The sequence below is a fragment of the Oryzias latipes genome, chromosome 18 (genome assembly GCF_053564925.1).
Source record: "Oryzias latipes strain Hd-rR chromosome 18, Olatipes_Hd-rR_3.1".
NCBI lineage: Eukaryota > Metazoa > Chordata > Actinopteri > Beloniformes > Adrianichthyidae > Oryzias > Oryzias latipes.
Window position 1 is genome coordinate 22,366,442 of NC_136254.1, and position 19,863 is coordinate 22,386,304.

The 19,863-nt window shown below is 42.0% G+C and overlaps 1 protein-coding gene across 3 annotated transcripts in view; it reads right to left on the reverse strand.

Annotated features, from left to right (window-relative positions):
- The window catches only part of sema4f (sema domain, immunoglobulin domain (Ig), transmembrane domain (TM) and short cytoplasmic domain, (semaphorin) 4F), a 60,377-nt gene extending 43,564 nt beyond the window's left edge, over nucleotides 1-16,813 (reverse strand). For 2 of the 3 annotated variants that reach the window (XM_023966005.2, XM_023966007.2), the window contains exon 1: nucleotides 16,231-16,813. In XM_023966005.2, the coding sequence (XP_023821773.1) occupies nucleotides 16,231-16,330 (100 nt within the window). In that variant the 5' untranslated portion in view covers nucleotides 16,331-16,813. The remainder of the gene's footprint in view (nucleotides 1-16,230) is intronic. The other variant, XM_023966006.2, reaches the window with a different exon arrangement.
- Nucleotides 16,814-19,863: the final 3,050 nt, after the last annotated feature.

Here is a 19,863-nt window from a genome sequence, read left to right on the forward strand (position 1 = left end):
TGGCTTTCAGATTAAAAGCTGTGCCCATGCCTAGCCTCTTATTGTCAACTGTTGTTTCACATGTCCGTTAATGGTTCTTACACCAACATTAATGTAGAAACCTCGATTTATTTAAATATTCTGCCTTCTTATTAACCCTTTAACTACTAAAAAACACACATTATTTGACATACCATAACTCAACAGTTAACACAATTAAAAAAGTAAGAAGAATTGTGGTCTGTACGTGAAATTTTCACAGATGTATCACGAATTAGCTATGTTAAAACCATGGAGGAAGCACAAATAAAGAACACGTAAATCAGTGTAGAAAATGAACCGTGCGTGATTATTGCACTACTTCAACGCAATTCATTAGTAATCCGCTGTCAATTATGTAATTTAAACATAATATGTGCACCGTGTACGCGATGTAAAAGTTAAACATCGGTGGAACATGCCTCAATTTTGCACATGGATCTTGCAAAAACACACACAATTGTGCAAGATTTATGTAATAATGAAGCATATACTACGTAAAATACACACAACCTTCGTAATTCTCCACCGACCAAACATATGGAACAGCTCAACACCAAATTAAAGTAAACCAAAACCCCTGACGGACATCTGTGCACATCGACAAATGGCGAACGCAAGAAAAACGTATGAATTACGTTAATCACCCATGTATCGCAAAAGACCAAAATTTCATCCATGGAAAATGCGCAAAATGTGGCTGTGTGACATGGCTTTAAAGTGTTGGATTTCAGTCCATGGCTTCTTTTCTCTACTTCACAATCCACTGGATTTACTTTAATTGCGTAAACGGTTGAATTGAAAGAATGTCAACACTGGGGCTCAAGCTCTGGTGTTAAAGGGTTAACAGATTAACTGCAGAAAGAAAGCAAATAAAAGGGTACAACCCTGGCATCTGGCTTTTTACTTAGCAAATAAGATTTTTAAGAGTTCATGGTTTTGACCAAAGCTGTAAGGAGTTCATAAAACCACCAAACAAGCTGTATAAATGCTTGTATTATTTTATTTATTGTTTTTATTTTATTGGACACATATCTTTTCATTTTCCATGCAAAGGCTTGTTTGGACGGACGTCACCAACTCCGCAGCTGCCCTACATCCACATATCATGCAAAGTTCTGGGAGGTTTTCTGAGCTTTGCACAGCATGGTGCACAAGACTATGATTAGGTGCAGACAGGACAGTGTGTACACATTAGTTGCCATGTGACTCTTTACATCATCATTTCAAAACTGAAAACATTGTGCCTGACTGATGCGTGTGACCCATACCTCTAAGGGTGCAATCCAATTCCTCTCTATGAAAAACTAGTGTGCATCCATACTCACTAGATTAGCAAATCTAGACCACAATGTATTGCTCTTTAATTATTTGTAATTTGAAAAATAATTGTTTTTATAAATAATCCAGGTTCTCATCATCAGAATACAGCGGATGCATAAATATTCTGTAAAATCTTCAGATTTGTTAAGTTTTCACTTTGGCAAATACGTTGAATTTGGGGTTTAAGAAAGTGAGCATGGTGTCAGAATTATGCTAAAATACTAGATAGTCTTCTATAGGTTAGCGTGTAGAAATTCAGACAAAGCCCAACTATTTTGAGTATATGTACGATTTCGTTGACAACAGGACGAGAGCTTTGGCCGTCTAAGTAAGTCCTTACCTCAAAACACTCTCAACACATGCAAAAACACACAAGACTTAGACAAAAACTCATTATCTTAATAAGGTTCACAAGTTCAAGCTTATTAAGCCTTGTCACACCTTGAAACTCCCACTTAAGCACACAGTTTGACTTTACCCATATGTTTGGATGGGATAAGTCCTCTTCACCTCCAAGTGCCTTAAATTTCACCCTAAATTGGGGTTACTTATTACCGCCACTCTCCTCACAGGTGGACCCACTAGATTGCTCTCTGTTCTATTTGTTTAGTTGGTATATGCTTTTATTTTGAAATATAACTAAAGTTTGAGCAGTGCAGGAAAACCTTGGATTTCTTTTTGGTTTTCCTTCTCAGCGTAGAGCCAGTTTGACTTTCTGAGTCAGATCAATCTGAGGTAGAAACGTCTGATGTGGATGCTTCTTAGGAACTTTAAAGTTATTCTTAGTAAGCGCCGTTCGAGGAAGAGCCACAGCACAATCCGAAACTTGAAAGGATTATGGAATATTTATCATCTGGCAATCTGTTTACAGCGTTCCAGGATTTGCCGGATGATAGCTAAGAGAGGGCAAATCCTAAGAAGGATGCCGGCAGTTTTTGATCGTCAGCGTACTCCTAAGTAGTCAGGATGGTGTCAAAGAAAGAAAGACAAGATGAATGCTACAATATATAATGATATATAATGAATGTATGAATAAATATATATAATAAATGCAAGAAAATATTGGCATTTATTATTCATGGAGTCTATGACATTACATTGTTAAGTTTCTGCTTTATTTTTTGCAGAACTAGTAAGTACGGTATTTTCCACACTATGAGGTGCACTCGAAAGCCTTCTTTTTTTTTTCTTCAAAAAACAATATGGCGCCTTATATATAATTCTGGTTGTGTTTACTGATGTTAAAATAATTGTGAGAAGTACACAACTCTCTGTCAAAATATTTTGTGTGTTTTTTGTACAAGCTGCAAAAAAGGTTGGGTCTTATTGCAAATATGCTAACACGGCTAACGTGTAGCGGTGTCAGACTGTGTGTGGTTTTTTTTTTTTACAGGTTACTAACAAGGTTGGGAGTTACCATAGTCACAGTAACTTTTGTTTTGAGTGATATCCATCTTTTCTTTTTTGTCTTTTTTTGCAATTAAGGTTGAGTATTACTGTGATGTAATGTGGCTAACGTGTTACTGTGTTGCTCTGCGGTGTTTATTTACATACTACAAACACGGTTGGGAGTACGCATAGTCACAGTAATGTTTGTTTTTGCGATATCGGTTTATATGTTGCCAACAAGTTTGGAAGTTGTAGGTATTGTGAATACCGGCTAACATGTAGCGTGTCACAAACAAGTTCTAGAATACCTGTCTATGCAGTTAGTAAAGTCTGACTGATGGACTTTTCTCTGTCTCTTTTGTCTTGCTTCATGCGCCGTATGGTTCAGTTCACATTAAGCTATGTTCACACTGGAAATTCAGTTCAATTTAATTGTATTTATGTAGCCCAATATTACAACAATAGTCGGCTCAATGGGCTTCATACCGGTAATTGTATAAGAATGTGACAGGCGTTCCTTGAACATGCGTTTAGCCCAAAGTGGAGTCTTGGTGCGAAATGTCAAAGCAGTGCAAACATCATGACTTTTGCTTCTGGCTTTTCCTTTCACAGCTCTATTCCGATAAATGAAAGAAACCACATTTATTAGTTTCTCCTCCAAGAACAATTTTCAAACAGTCCATAAAACACTACCAAATCTGAGTCCCTGATTGGTCAAAGTTTGATCTGGTTTAACTTTCAATGAGCGTTTAAAGGACGCGTAATCTGTAAAGCCCTAAAATCGCTAATAGAAACTTGTGTAGCAACGCGTGAACGCAAGACTTTTGAACGAAGAAGCCCAAAAAGTGCATTTACGAGTTTTTAGATAGACTTTTCATTGGTAACGGTTGTCTGAACTCATGTTGCCATGGGCGATGTGAACGTAGCTTTATATACAAAATATGTTCAAAAATAGACGCCATATAGTACGGAGAATGCAGTAGACGACTTTCTTGCACAGAGGATGCATTCATTACCGTAGAGTCTCAGATGTAGTGCCAGGGCCTGCTTCTGTTCCTGCAATTGCAGCTTTTGCAACATATGAAGCTCTGTTCCATTAATCAATTCTAAACCGCAGGGATGTCATTCCGCTCCATGTGGACAAGCGGGCCATTACATAAAAGCACTTAAGCTGATGAGATTGCCCAAGACGATGTCATTGTGCTTCCCTCCAGCACAATCTGAGGTGTGACGTCATGCGAAGCCTTTGATTAAAGCTTTAAATCACAAGCAGATCGGTGCTCAGCAGTTTGACCGCCGAGCTCGCTCTTCCTTACTGTATTAAAGGCTTCATAAATTGGGTGTTTTTCAGCTTAGGCAACAAAACAAGCATTCTGTTTTCTGCCATTTTCCCAACCTTTGATGTGTGTTCCATTTAAATAAATGAATACCGGACATCTGTGCGGTGAACATGCCAGTCTAGATGAGTGCAGTAATACTCTTAGGAGGCTTTCCTGCCTGTGATGTGACACACACCCAAACACACGTTTTACAGCAGTCTGTCTTCTATTGTAATGTCAAGCTCAACGATGAAAGTATGGTGTCTGGCTGTTACTAAAGACCCCCTCTCACTGTTTCTGTAGTCCCCACTGGGTGCACAGTCACAAAAACACACATCCAGGCTGAACAGACACCTCAATTATGATAATGTGGATCAGCATTAATGTATCCTCACAGCACGGCTGGCTTTCCTCTGCGTGCAGGCGTGTGCGTGGGTTTCAGACAGCAGCCGAGGAGGGGCCGTTATTGTATCTCATTTTACTCAGGTTAGTCCCTGCAGAGAAACCCAACACTGAGGTGCTCAGCATCTTCGCACCAAGATCAACTCAAACACACGGGGAGCACACGCATTGTCAGGATTGATGGGTTTTCATGAAGGCGTTAGGGAAATATGGATGAGAAATGCTTTTCAAAGCTTCTGGGAATTATGGAGGATACGCTCAAAAGCCGGGGATCTATTCACGATTCCCGTTCCGGTTGTTTTTTGTTTGCTAATCTCTTGAATTTAAGTAGGTTAAAAGTCATTAACTTTGTTTATTTCACAAGAAAACCACAGGAGAATCACCACTAATATAAATACTCTGGGTGACAATACATCCACTAAGGATGTTAGTTTACTTCTCAAACTTGAAAACAAAAAGAAAACGTGCAATAAAAATGTAGGATGTACGGGTGATGGGTTTAAGAACCCTAAAGATCTAAAAACTTTGGAGCAGAGTAACCAAGTGAGGTCTGGTCCCCCTATTTTCACTTGCAAGTGAACTGTAATGCGAGTCTACAAAGACTATCCACTGGACCAAAGAGCAACAGCAAACCAAAGGAATGAACAGTATAAATGGGGCTTCTTTTATGTGGATAAAAAACAAAAATGGTCTACCGCTAATTTTTTTAAAATCTACGTCACAAACCAGTCAAAGCCAAATCAGAAATACCAAATATTGCAGTTCCTCTAACAACCACTAGAGTCTGGTTTCAATGGCTTTGTCCATGTTTATTGCTTTATTTCCTTTTATGACATGTTTCGCCCGATAAGGATGAAAAAGTACTCCACACCTACATGATCAGAGCCTGTGAGCCTATGTTAACAATGGAGTTTCTCTACAAGCTCTGGCTAATCTGTTCAAATTTCAAAATAAAACACCAAGTTTGAACCTAATACATTTTATTTGGGTAATATTTTGATCTTAAAACCCCTTACAAATTTGAGCTGCAGACATGAAATAAAATAAATAAAAATAAAATGAATATAATTCAAATAAAAAAATCTTCTTCCTCTTTCGGCTTCTCCCATCAGGGGTCGCCACAGCGAACAAGTCGCATGGTAAACTTGGCAATGTTTTACGCCGGATGCCCTTCCTGACGCAACCTTCTCAAACCGGGCTTGGGACCGGCACAGAGGTAGAGAAGGGAACAGGGAGCAGCCCGGAGTCGAACCCTGGTTTCACGGACGGAAGGCGCCGCAAACCAGCACGAGCACGAGCTAAACCACACCAGTGTTGCCCATCTTTAACAAAGAAATTCTTGGTCGAATAAAAACATGTCAATGTCAGCTATATTATACAATATATTACTTAATACATAGCCATATATGGTCCTGTCAAATATAAAATGTGAGAATTAACCACTTTGGTAATAAAACCCTACATGTGATGTCCATGCCGAGGTAAAGATGCAAAACTTAATGCATTGAAAGAGGATGTCTATATTTACATTGCTATATATTTTTAAATACAAGTTAGTTTCTCATATATTAAAATTTCTTAATGTACTGCAACATAAATTCTTGTAGATCACACTACACTTCTGTTTCGTTAGGCCATAAAGGTGGATCTTTTACTGCATAAATTGTACCAGGCTATAGCTGGTCTCCATCAGCCTACCCACAAAGCTAAACCATCCATTCACACAGAGAAGTGACTCAACTTTGCTGTTGCCTCTCCACTTTTTTGATCAAAACCGAACCCCCTTCCCCTTAAGCTTCCTTCCTCCTCCTGCCAGACTCCCCTCCTCCCTCCCTGTAATTACCACCTTAGACTCCAATTAAAAGAAACCACAATAAGGAGACAAAGCAGGGTGAGCGGGGGGAGGTGGGGGGTGGTAAAGGAGGGAGAAATGAGAGAATTTAATGAGCAGTTTGTCCTAACACGGGCGCACACATGAACACACACACACACAGTTGACTGATATAAGATGTTTTAAATTTGCATGCCAACTCATGAAATTGGTTATAACCTTTATACCTGACTTTTTATGCTAGTCCATAGCCGATAATCAGGTTAGTTCCAACCATTTGTCCATTTTCTTAACCATACATCCCCCTTTCAGAGTCACAGGGTTGCTGGAGCCTGTCCTGGCTACTGTTGGGTGAGGGCTTTGTGAGATAAAGACTTAATACCTGCATCAACTGCACACCTTACACATCTGTGTTTGTGGGTCAGCTGAAAGGTTTCCTTTGTGTTTTCTTGTGTTTGTTTCCCGCCATTGAAGCAGTTGCCAGCCTACCCCCTCCACCCCACCCACCACCACCGCCGCCGCCGTACCACATACACTACTGTAGGAGAAAAAAACAGGATTCCCCAAAAAAAGTTCTTCAATTGAAAAGAAGGGTAAACCAAGGATCAACAAGTCATAGAAGCAACACGTTTGAGCGACAGGAACTCATCCACACGTGAAAAACACACACAGACACAAACAAACAAACGCACAAATAAACTGGAAATAAAAACTGCAAAAGAGGAAGATCCCATCAGTCAATGAGCATGAAGTAGAAAGTACCACCGACTGTCAAGCTGTCTTTGTATAAGCAAGTGTGTGTGTGTGTGTGCAAGGATGAAATAGACCTCATGGTTGTGTGCCAACCACGAGTGCCAACACACACACACAAAAGGAGTGTGGGAGAAGGAGTGCAGAGAGGTGCTTTGATTTCCTCGACTGCCAAAGGGAGACCAGGCACAATTCACACAGAGGAAACAGATAGCTGCGCTCATTACAAACTTGTGCACACATACACACAAACACACAAGCACATACACAGTAGCCTCTCTTGGCCTATTGCTTTGATTTCTAATATTTTCGGCTCTTCCTTGAAGGCTTTGGGTTTGTGTGTGCCAGACCAGCCTCTTTCCTTTAACTTTACAATCAAGTCTGCTAGCATGACAGGACGTCTGCTCGCCATACGGCCTGCTCCTGCACATGCATGAACAACACATCTACTATGAGACCCTCTTTACTTTTGAGAAGCAGTTGAACCAATGTGTACCGCGTTTACAGCTGGAGGCCGGTTCAACCAGCCTTTCCCGTTCGCATTTTTCACCCTGCATGTTTGTCCCATTTATATTTCCTCCTTATCTGCCCGGCAAAGAGCTTCCCGGTGATTAATGCTTACATGTCGTTTTTACAATACACCACATCAAAGAGCAGCAGAGAAGGGCCCAGTCCATGCCTCCCACTGGCCTACAGTTAGCTGTTGACGTTCCATAGTTTTCCTCTATAACAACAATGGCTCTTCTGTGGACCAGGTCAGGTTAAATATTAAACAGGGATCCTCCTTTTTCCTTTAACCCACTTGACCGTTTGTTTACTAAAAAAAAAAAAGAAGCCCTTTTTCGGGCAAAAGCAATGATGGCACCTTGCTGTCTACCGTTTGGATGCAGAACACCTGATTTACGCTCCGCTATACTTGTTTTTAAGAGGAATTCTGCTGTTTACAGGTGGATTAGCGAGATGTTTGCGGGCGAAAAGCAGCGGATTACTGAGCTTTTCTTCGACTTCCTCTGAGTTGTTTTTGCTGTCAACACCATGATCTTGTTGGAGAAAGCAGCCCACACAAGCAGCCGGCGTCCACCAACCATGGCGGTGAGGCGTGCGACATCTGTAGAGAAGGGAGCCGCACAAATACCACCCCTGTCCATGATCCCGTTCATGGTTCTGTCACAATAAATAAAAAAGATTTGCGTCATTGCGATATCAGTCTGTGCGACACGTGTATCGCAAAAGACTGCGATGATTGGTTACCTTAATACCCAATGAAGATGGCAAAAAAAGTCAAAGGGCAGTTTTTCCAATATTGCCCCACTGTATTCCTATTATGTTATGCATCTGTCACAAACTGTAGAAGCTGAGGTTAATAGCTACTAGCTGTCTATGGTCATAGACCGCAAGAAAAGCCTCTTACCAAGGTGGAAACTCCACCAAATTATCAGCAAGCTTGCAAGGAAGTATTTCTGCATACCTGCTAGTACTTTCACCTTCAGAGATACTTTTTACTACTAAAGGAAACATGTCAGCGCACGTGTTTAGAAACCCCTCTCAGATGAAAATGGTGTTTTAGGATGCTCTTTAGAATTTTTTTCTCATAAAGGAGTACATATATCAAAAGAAAATTCAGATTAAAATTGCATTTCTAAAAAAACATGCCACGAAAGTGTATTTGGGACTTAGAAAAAAACGCTGGGCGGCTACAGGCTTGTAGACAAATAGATCCATGTACGTCTTTGTTTTCCCTGTCTGAGCTGTACGGCTGGATCTCTCTCATACTGCTCGTCATTTTTGTTGCACCGCTAATGTTAGGTTGGGGGTTGTGAAAGGCTGTAAGCTAGTGGGAGAACATGTAAACAGGGAGATCTCAGTTACAGGTGACTGGAATGAACAACTGCCGCTCTGTAGAAACTGTGTCATAGAAAACAACACAGGTTTTTTGAATTTGGCACAAAAAAAAAAGTTTTAATGGATCAAGAGATGATTGGAGTGGGATTTTAAAACCTTGTAAAGTACACATGTTGGTTTTCCTTACCAAGTACTTGCCATAACAAAACATTCACTCAGGAAATAATCGTTGTGTTTTCAAAAAAGCCCAAGCGCACACTACCAACATTGTTTTTCATCATAGTCCATATTAGTTTTAGACAGTACTACCAGAAAGGTCATTTCCCCGACATACAACTTCTTAATGGTCTTCTATTGAGATAACTAGTAGTATAAGTGAAGTTATGTTGACTTTTATTTAAATAAAACTGATGCACTGAAATGGAGATGTTATATACACTAATATTTACTAATATGTTATATTAGTGGTTTTGTTGATGTATTGCAAGTCATATTGTTGGCGCAATACTGGTCACTAATATCGAACATTGTTCTGATTTCTGTTTCCGCTCAAAACTATGAGCTGGTGAGTCATCTTCAGATTTCACCATGTCAGGGTAAGGGAGTTGACTTCTGCAGGGCATTTCTGTCAACAGTCTGCACGCTGTGGCTTTTTCCAGCTTCCAGCTGTCACCAAGAATGAAGAACGCCAACAAGTCCTCATCTGGAAAGCAGCAGGGATGTGAGGAGGTTCATGTGGGTCCACTTCACCATCAACCCTCATCAAACACGGATTTTCTTTGGCTTGTGCAGTCACACCTGCAGAGGCGGAATCAAAGGCAGAAAGCCAGCATGAGGAAGCGTGCGTTGGTTTTTGTGTGCGCGTGTCCGACAGGAAGCGAGAGCTAGGAAGTAGAACATTCTGCTCATGAGAGGAGTCAGAGAGCTGTCAGTGTGCGCGTTTCCTTCCTTCCTTCCCCTCGCTACTACCCCCCCCCCCCCCCTTTGCCACCACGAGGACACAAACAGGTTCAGTGCAACCCCAATGTGCATGAAAACACCACCTGAAAAAACAGGCTTTCATTCAAAACAGTCACACAGGGAGATCAGCTGATCATTTGCTGATTCAGCGCCTAAGAGAGCCGCGTCATGTGACGGGGATAAGATGATGCGGCGTCTCAACAAGATCAGACTGAGTCCTTCTGACCTCTCACCTCGCCTTCGACGTGCAATTCCCGCCACGTGCGGCCATACTCTTGGTTTGACTCATCCTCTTTCATTCCGGCATCCTTCGGTTTCTATCTATCTATAGGGTTGTCTGATTTCTTCTTGTTTTCTCGTTTCATTTACCATTAGCGTCAGCCTCTCTTCCTTGGTGTTACATAGAAAGTTCTGCTACAATCCTGAAGTTACTCTGTCATCTCACTTAAGATACCTCTGCTGCTTTAAAAAAAAGGGCAAACCTGTGCGGGGCATTCAGGTGTAAATATTTATGTCGTAGATCACTCGGTGAGTCATTTCGTGCGGTAGTTGGTAAGACACAGGCAAACCATAACGATTTTCCCTTTTTTGCTATCCCCTCAGAACCCTGAACAAGAGGCCCCATTAGTGCTGTTCACAACTTACAAAACATGCAGCCATTGAACACGCACTTTGGGTGGTGTCACATTTAAATCCAAGGAAGAACTGTTGGAAAAATTAATCATGGAGGAAAAAAAATCTTCAAGATTTACACTGCTTTGACATTTTGTCCCAAGCCTACGCTACTAGGTAGCGACATGCGCTAGTTTCACTTAGTGACAGTCCAGTGTGAACACCATATGCTTAAAGAGCCTTCTTGAACTTGTTTTTTGTGCTTTTGTGAATGTGTGTAACAGTGTGGGATGTGTCCGTAGCATTAGGCTTTACAAGCAGCTCATAGATCACACAAGAATGTCAATGTTTGCTTTAAATTCAGGTCTAACCTTCAGTTTTAAACAGCGTACTGTGACTACAGTGCAGAAAATCCTTCTGTGTCTGTCAGATATCCCGCTCCACTGAGCAGCAGAGGCAGCTAGAAACCTCAATCAGACGACAATCCAAGAAAAAGCAGAGAAAAATCCCTTCATCCAGACTACACAAACCTTTAAAAAAAACAAATATTCCACTTTGTGATAATGGATTTTTGTAAAAGAAAAGGACGAATGAACAAAAGACGACGTTTTCAGACCCACCTACCAAGTCACTGACCTTTCAAAGACAAGGTCTGTCATGGTCCAACTGAGTGGGTTACTCCAGAAGAACACATGCAAAATAATCATGAACCCCCCCCCCCATAATCCCCACAGAGTAAATCAGCTTGTGTCTGCTGTATGTGATGCAGACAGAGTGTGTGTGTGTGTGTGTGTGGGGGCTGTGACATGTGACTCAGTCTGACACCGTCACAGAAATACCAGCGCGGGTCGAGCATTGACAAACACGACCAACTCTGTGGTCGGCTAATGCGACATCACAGACGGGGCGCCACAGAGAGGGCTTTATTGATGGATGCAGATGAACTTTGCTGACGAATATAAGAAGTGAGGCAGGATTTCCTGTAGGTGGCCTTAAAAGGCCAAGAATGTCCTCCTCTGCTCCCTTCTTTCATCCGCTACCTCCCCTCTTCTACCTCATGTTTAACTCATTTCTCCCTGCATGTGAGGAAGTCACAGAGACTCGGTTCCTGAAAGTAAAACCGCTCGGTTGTTGCTTTATATCTAGTCAGACCTGTGTCTGATAACGGGTCCTAGTGATGACAGATGGCGATACAGGTATACGGGCAGTGTTAGGGTGATGTCACACCTGAGTAATTGGTTCAGATGAGCAGAGAATGTCAAAAACTTTGAGCAAAATCAGCTGCATTTAGAAAAAAAAGCAAAAATACCAACAGGTGTGCAGAAAACACACATGACAAAGGCTGCTCTCCCTAGTACATGAGCTTGTTGATGAGCTGATGCTACATTCCAAGTGCATTCAAGAAACCATTTGCGCATTTTGAGCTTCCACGTTCATAACTCTTGCATTAATTCTTCCATAACTATACAAGTTTTAAAGTCAGTTTTCAAGCTTTACGAACAAAATTCACGCCCGCTGAATATGCCTCAAAAGTTAAACCAGTTGAACTTTGACCAACTGGGAATTCGGATTCGGTAGTAAGGTATGAGAAGCGTCCTTTTCACTAACCGTTTGGAAATTGCTCATGAAGGAGAAATTAATAATTGCAATTTATGCTCGGCTGGAATTCTATGACACAAAGTCTTTTATATATCAGAATAGCGTGACGGAAAAGGCATGGGACAAGATTCACCAGATTTGCATCTCTTCGAGATTTGGCTCTTCTAACGGTGGGTACATGCACTGCTATCGGGTAGCCAAACCAAAGGGGCCTTTGAGAACCCGTGTTCGCCATGTTCTTGTATCACATGCCCGGTGTGTTTATAGCATTCCAATTAAAAAGGTAAAGTCCAATCCGTCGTCACATGCCTAGATTTGTGACATTTACTTTCTGTGTTTTACAGATTAACTGGGGGAGCGGTAAGCTCCAGTCACAGCCGTGCTCAGAAACCATGGCTGGTATAAGCATCCATTTGGTTATGCCACCAAATCGTTTTTTTTCCAACAACTCAGAGGCAAAACACCCTCAAATCAACCTTTAAATGATGAGTGTTTTTTTCAATGAGTCCCACATTTACAGTCTTTGGCATGATCCAACCATGGATTTGAACACACATCCCCCCAGTCTCAGCGTGGACGCTCTACCCACTCAGCTACTGAGCTGGTACAACACCACATTCACTAACAAGATAATTACTTCTAGTAGTCATACCCTCTATGGCTAGACTATGAGCCTATGCATTCACACTGTAGTAGACCACACCAGGGTTCACTTGAAAGTACAGAAAGAATCTCTTTTCCACCGTTTACTTATCGGACCCACTCCGCACTTCAGAGCAGCTTTCACAGTGGAGAAACAAAGAGGATTGTCCAAGGAACAGAAGTCTGATAAGGACCCGCCAGTCCAATGTGAAAGCTCCCCTTAAGATGCAGCGGCGTTCTATTATGCATTAAAGCTCCGATGAGAGCGAGTCCTCATCAGAGGTGCTAAAAGCATTTCTGATGCATTTCCCTTATTCCCCATGGCTCCATCGACTTCACGCCCTGCACCTTGGAGGAAAGAGAGCGCTGCAACAACAGAGACAATGGATGCAGGGATGAAGAAGGGAAGCAGTCCCTGAGATTTTATCGGGTTACATCATATTCTCCAGGGATTTGTGGGCAACAATGCAGCCACGACACTAAATCTGCTGAAGTCCACATGAATTCCCACCGTCTTGTTAATCTGCTCTTCCTAAGACAATCCGTTAATATTTCTCTTGTATACAGTACATACATCAATGTTTGCGGGACAAAAAATGAACTAAGAATTTGGAGAAATGTTCAATTCATGTGTAAATGCAAATACCCGTTTCTGTGTAGTTATAATTACAAATACATGAGTCATACAGAAGGAAACAAGACGACAGATTTAGCTTTTCGGTTAAAGGAAACGGTTCAAAACTCACAGAAGACAAACAAACAAAACCAGAACTCATTTAACCCTTTTTCATTCTTTTGACCATCGTAACACGTCAACCGTTGATGCAATTAACGTAATTCCAGCGGATTCTAAAGTGGCGAAAAGACGCCTTGTGCTGAAATTCAACACTTTACGCTAATAATGTCTTATTTGTCCAAAGCCAATACAAAAAGCCGCTTTTCTCAGAGTCCGAATCATCTGATTGACGTTTATAGTGTGAACGGTCAAAGAGTCACGGTACGCCAAAGAGCGTGTGTTATTCAGGCGTCGCCGGTGACATCACAGGTGTTAAGGTGTTAAACAAATGACCAAAACCTAAACGGACGTAGAATCTTTTTCTACTTTATAGAGTTTAGATTCTTTTTCATGCCTATGTACCGGAAAATACACAAGAACTCCAGTCGTTTTTAAACCCCTACCCCATTGCTTTGCCTTCCCAACAAAAAAACAAAACAAAATAAAAACACAAATTAAGCTCCACTAAAATCCACAAAACACAGTAAAGTGATAAATATCAGATTCTGACTTAAATCCATCTGGAAGCTCCTGTTGAGCACAAACAAAGATTAAAAACAGTTTTTCTTGGCAGTTTAATGGATAGACGAGCCATACGACCACTGCCTGGTTGAGCAACAGACCCCCCCCCCCCCCCCCCCGCCCCCCATCCCATTCCTGAAGTGTGGCGACAACCTAACAAGTTTCACATGAGAAGCATTAAAACTGGAGCAGAACCCACCAAACTGGCTGAAGCTGTTCGAACCCCCAAACATGCACTTAATCTAAACCAATGGCTTCATTTAAGCACCGAATGAACATCTTCATCTGCAGCCAATCATTTCTTTCAATGTGGTGAGTCGTTTCCGGTTAGCTTTAATAGACAACAATAATCACCAGAGCTCAGTATACAGCTAATTCACCGACTGGATTTTAACAAGTCGTTTTTTTTAACGGGAAATACTTCAGAAATGTGTTATTTCGTAAGAATGACTCTTTTTCATAGACAGCGTTTTTAAGTCCCCACTCCGATCCTCTTTTCATCTATTTTCTAAGAGTTCCCAGTGCTCTTTTAAAAGGATTAAGACATTTTTAGACAAAATCTAAAAACCTGTGACATTTTCTAGGACATATTTTCCGCAGAGCGGTAGGAGGTTATTAGAAATTCACCTCAGAGTTGTGGGCGAAACAGTTGGTTTCCCCGGCAACCCCGCCCCCCTTTTCCTCCCCATTGCTGAGGGACCAGCGAACGGAACTTGTGGCCCACCCACTGTAATATCTATAGTCTATATTTTTTTCATCTGCCCCTGTTCCGCGTGTAAAAAAATACTCAGAATTGCAATTTAATCTTGATTTTCTTTATATGTCGTCCACCATCAGAAAAATCCCCCCAAAACATGTTAAAAAACACCAAAAACATCATTTTTATCAGAGTGGGGCTTAAAGATGGGCTGGGTCTCACTGCTAATATACTGAATTGTTTCAATTTCGGTTCAAAATTTGAAAATTTAAGAAGTTTCAGTTAAAAATCAATTCATTTTATAACATTTACATTTAAAAATCCCTTGGATTTTGGTCTTAAATAAACAGTTTTCCTTCATCTAGTGGTTAAAAGTGCACAATGACTGAACTTCCATTGATCATATTAGGAGTTCTAACACTTATGACCAATAGATGAGCAGTTTTTGCCTGAAAATAAAACATGAAAATGCCTTGAAGGAAAACCAGTCCGTGAGTTTGATGAATCCATATTGAATTTTTTAAAAGATCGATCCAAATGTTTTTAACCCAACCATGGTGTTCAAGCAAAGTGGTTTTCTATTGAAAATATGCTAGAAAGGGCATTAAAGGACATTGATTTATAGATTTTTTGAGTCAATTTCTAACATCCTGCAAAAAATATTAGCTTACCTTTAAAAAAATGCTTATTTTTATATCAATTATGGAGGACGTTTGTAAGAAGAGTATAAAGCTGATGGACCTACATCACCTGACCAGACAACACCATCCAGTCTTATGTAAGAGGCTTACTTCAGCTGTCAATGTACTTAATCAGTGGGAGGAACAGAGGCACTGCGGCCCGTCACTCCTTTGTGATGTCAAGGCCGTCCAGGGTTTGCAAACTGGACCTTCCAACATTTCTGAGGATCTTTGCCTTCCAGCAGGAAGGCCGTCCCAGATCACAGCTCAAAGTGAGACAAAGGGAAGAAATGGGTGTCACAGATGGGGAACGACAAAGGGTTAAAGCGTGGCAGCATGAAGCAGCAGAGCAAAGCTCACTAATGCGGTCAGGTGACCTCCCATTTGAGTCAGGGCAAAGTGGTGCAGCTCCATGAAGCATGGACTTACTGAAGGCAAAAATATTTATGTCAAAGAATAAATGGGTTTCTTATCTTCATGATCTTATTATTTGAACTTTCTGGTCCTTCATGTTGGAGCTGGATGAGCCATTACATCCCAAAGAGGGATCTTGATGGAGAGATGTCCACTTTCCTCTTATCCATATTCTTTGTGCGTAAATCTAACAATGTTTCTAAATGTTTGTCCTGTTATGATCAGAACCATCACAGATCCCATCAAACTCATGTGATCAGACTTCACGGTTAGAGCTGCGCGCGTCAGCCACCTGCGCGCAACGCCTGGATGAATCCCGCGCGTCGTCGTTTGGCTCCGGTGCGCAGCGCGAGATTCCCAAACCACAACTCATCTTTCAAAACACACGGATCTGACTGCATACTCCCCCAAAAGTTGCGTTTGGTTTCATTTGACATGCGGATCAAAACTCTTACCAACTCCGCCCAGAGAAGCCGCCTCGGAGCCGCCTGGGGAGAAGAAGAGCAGGAGGGACGCCGGGAGGAGGAGAAGCACGATCCTCCCGTTGAGAGTCATCCTGTTGCTGAAGATCCGGCTCAGCTGCGGTTCATCCTCCTGTGCGCCTTCATTCACTAGTATCAGTGTTTTCCTGGTCCAGGTCTGACTGAGGTCACGGTTTCCCTGCTGCTGGTGTCATGCGCACAAAAGCACAAACGTGGATTTCTCCTTCACCAAGGAAAACGTGGTTCTCCTCACAAACACGCGTGGATTTCTCGGTGAACCTTCACATAAAACTGCAACCCAAAGTAATCCAGCATGAGGGGAAAAGCCCGCATGAAGCCCCGCAGACGCGCTCCTACAACAAACCGGACCTTGCTTGACCCGTCCACCGCTGAGCCCGTCCGGCTGCAGCCAAACTTGTCCCACTCGCTGGCTTCAGTCTCCGGTTCTGGTTGTGGGTCGGGAATCGGGCGGAACAGACGTCGCTGCGGAGGGTTCGGAGCGCAGGAGCGGACGCGCGGTGTCACAGAGAAGGACTGTGACCTGCTGAAGAGGAGGAGGAGGAGGAGGAGGCGCAGCCCAGAGAGAGAGACGATCTGGCCCCGCCCACCATGGAAGGCGGTGCTTTGAGCCACAGGTGAGGAGTTGACGTCACAGCCGGCAGGTGTTTTTTTTTCCTTTCTTTTTAAAGACCAACTTTTCTTATTTAAAACAAAAGCTGCATGAAATATTAAGATTTTATTTGGTTCTTTATTCCCTAGATTTTTTTAAGAAAGTTGTCGGACTTCAATTTATGTTGAATTGTAACTAAAACTTCAAAAAGATTCCCATTTAAAATCTTCTGTAAATGTTTATTCATTCAATAAAGTTTGGAAAAAAAACTTTCAACAATTGAAAATCGTGTTTTGGGTGTTTTAAACTTTTTCTAGTGTCATTTTTCTGATGACATAAATGAAGATAATTAAGCTCAAATTGTATTTCTGATTGTTCCTTTACTCAAATCATTGTGAATCAGGAGCAGAGGAAAAAAGCCGTCTGAAAAATCTTGTATCTCCTAGCAAGCAATACTCTTTTTGTTTTGTTTTTTGACTACAAACAATTATAATTAAAAAAATAAGAGACAGCTAAACCCACAGCTTTGGTAAGTTTTTCAATTGTTTCAGTCAAAATAATAAAAAATGAAGTCATGACTTTAAGTCAGTTATCACTATTTCAAGAACAGTTTAGTCTCATAAAGTTTTGCCCACTGCTGTTTTTCCAATTTATCAAAATAATACTAACATTGTCAGAACGTTCTACCACACTGTATGGTCATATGTCTTGAAAAAATCCAAGTGTTTCCACACATTGGACTGGAATGATGGCTTGATCATTTTTTTCTGACATCTCACGCGTGTTGTCCGTTGTGACAGTACTCAGCTGTAGTTCCGTTATTTTCAAATCCCCCTACATCCTGGTATCAGTCATTCAACAACACAAAAGGCTGGAAACAAAAAGTGAAACAATAAGCACTAGTGGATGTGAGGTCAAAGGTCTTTCATCTTTCACGTGTTCTAGAATAAATGTTGCTACAAAGGCAAAACAAGCAGTGTAGTTCAGCCTCTTCTGCTCTGTCATCTAAGCTTTTTTTTTTATTAATTGCGAGGAAGCCATCAGCTTTTCTTATCCCGCTTCTTCTTTCTTCATCTCCCAGGAGGAGAGCGCTGCTGCTGGCAAAGCTGACCGACTGATTTCCCGGGACGAGTGGGGGGAGGAACAGACATGTAGCCCGACGTCAGGATGAAGGAAGGGGGTCAAAAAACAGGCCCAGATTAAAGGATTTGGTAGACGACGTGGGTGAAGGAGAGGGGGCTGGGGGGGGGGGGGGGGGGGGGGCTCCGGGTCAGAGGTGAGGCAGCAGTGTTTAAGAAGAGCCAAAAAGGGGGTTAAAGAGGGGAGCGGCGCCATCCCAACAAGCTTGATTAAGCTCATGCGGCGCGTGTCGCGTCCTCGCTTAGGCATTGACTTTTGTATGACGAAGACTTGGCTCCTATGAGAACAGACATCTTCATCAGGGACGGCAGTTCTTGCCATCAGAGTGCAGGTCTCAGAAGGCCACCTGTGACTTGATCATGATCCACAAACGTCCCGATAAACCCCTGCCTGCATGGACCCACAGATTTTTACTCCTTTTCTAATTTTCCTACTTATTCTCCTGATACTGTACACAAAAAATCTGGACATAAGGAATTAATTGACCTCCTGTCCTGCACCGTCCACCTCCATTCATCCTCTACTAATGTGCAGAAACCTTCCAATCTACAAACACCTCCTCCAGATTTTTCTTTTGTCATTCAACAGGTAAGACACTCAGGTAAGCACAGATGATCCTATTAAACCCTTGTGCTATCCTAGGCACTGTAACATTGGGAGTGGGGTCATCTAGACAAAGGTAGGGATGGTAGGGATAACACGTCAATGTAAGGATCGGGTCATCTGGACCCCATAGGATGGCACAAGGGTTACCACAACACACAGGGAAATAGGCTAGCTTGCAGGCTTGCTATCCCTGTCATGAGTTGCTAGAGGTGGAAGTGGCTGTTGTAGCCCTCTGATGGTCCAGAACGTGGATATAATTGTAAGCAGGAAAAATTACTATATTTGTCTGCATAATAAACAAATATACAAGCCGACTGAATGCAATAGGAATACGTTTATGGTAGTTACTTTTTTTCAAGTAGCTGCCGGGCAATTTTCCTTGCTCTAAGGCCGGGGGGTCAGACTTCAGACCTTGAGGGCTGGGATCTCGATGTTTTTCAGAAACCCAGCTCTACCTGCTTCTGATTATCTGATTCAGGTGTGTTTTGCTAATAGCAGGCTACAATGACAGGTTAGTTGGAAAACAGGCAGGACAGTGGCCTTTAAGGCCTGGAAATTGTTCACACCAGGCTCGAAAACGCACGTTCAAGTAGCCATTTCTAATAAAAAAGTCTATGTATATGTGTGTGTATGGACATTTCCAGCTTCCAGGTTCCAAACTCTCGCGATCACACGTCGCTACGCAAATTTCTAACACTGTTTTCAGGCTCTATATACAAAACGCTCAGCCATTGAACACATATTGAAAGTTAAACCAGTTGAACTTTAACCAATCAGGGGCTCAGATTAAGTGGAGATACAAAAGAACAAACCGTTTGAAAATTGATCATAAAGGAGAAATGAATAATTGCGCTTTGTACCCGGCCAGAATGAAATGACACAAAGTCTTTCATCTATCAGAATAGAGCCTTGACAGAAAAGGCCTGGAGCAGGATTCATGAGATTTGTACCACATTTCACACCAAGACTCTTCCAAATATGAGTACATACGCTAGTATCAGTTATTGACAGTCCAGTGTGAACATCATATGCTAAAAGTGTGTTCAAGAATAACAGTTTAGCACGTTCTTGAACGTGCATCACATGCCTGGCGTGTACAAGCACACAGATGAGGGACACTCAAAGAACTTGGATGTGAGGTTATGGAGATTCAGATATGGGCGGCTGTGGTGCAGTGGTAGGGCGGTTGACCTCCTTTTTACAGGTTTGATTCCCGCTTTACCCGACCTTGCCTCCGGTGGAAGGTTGTC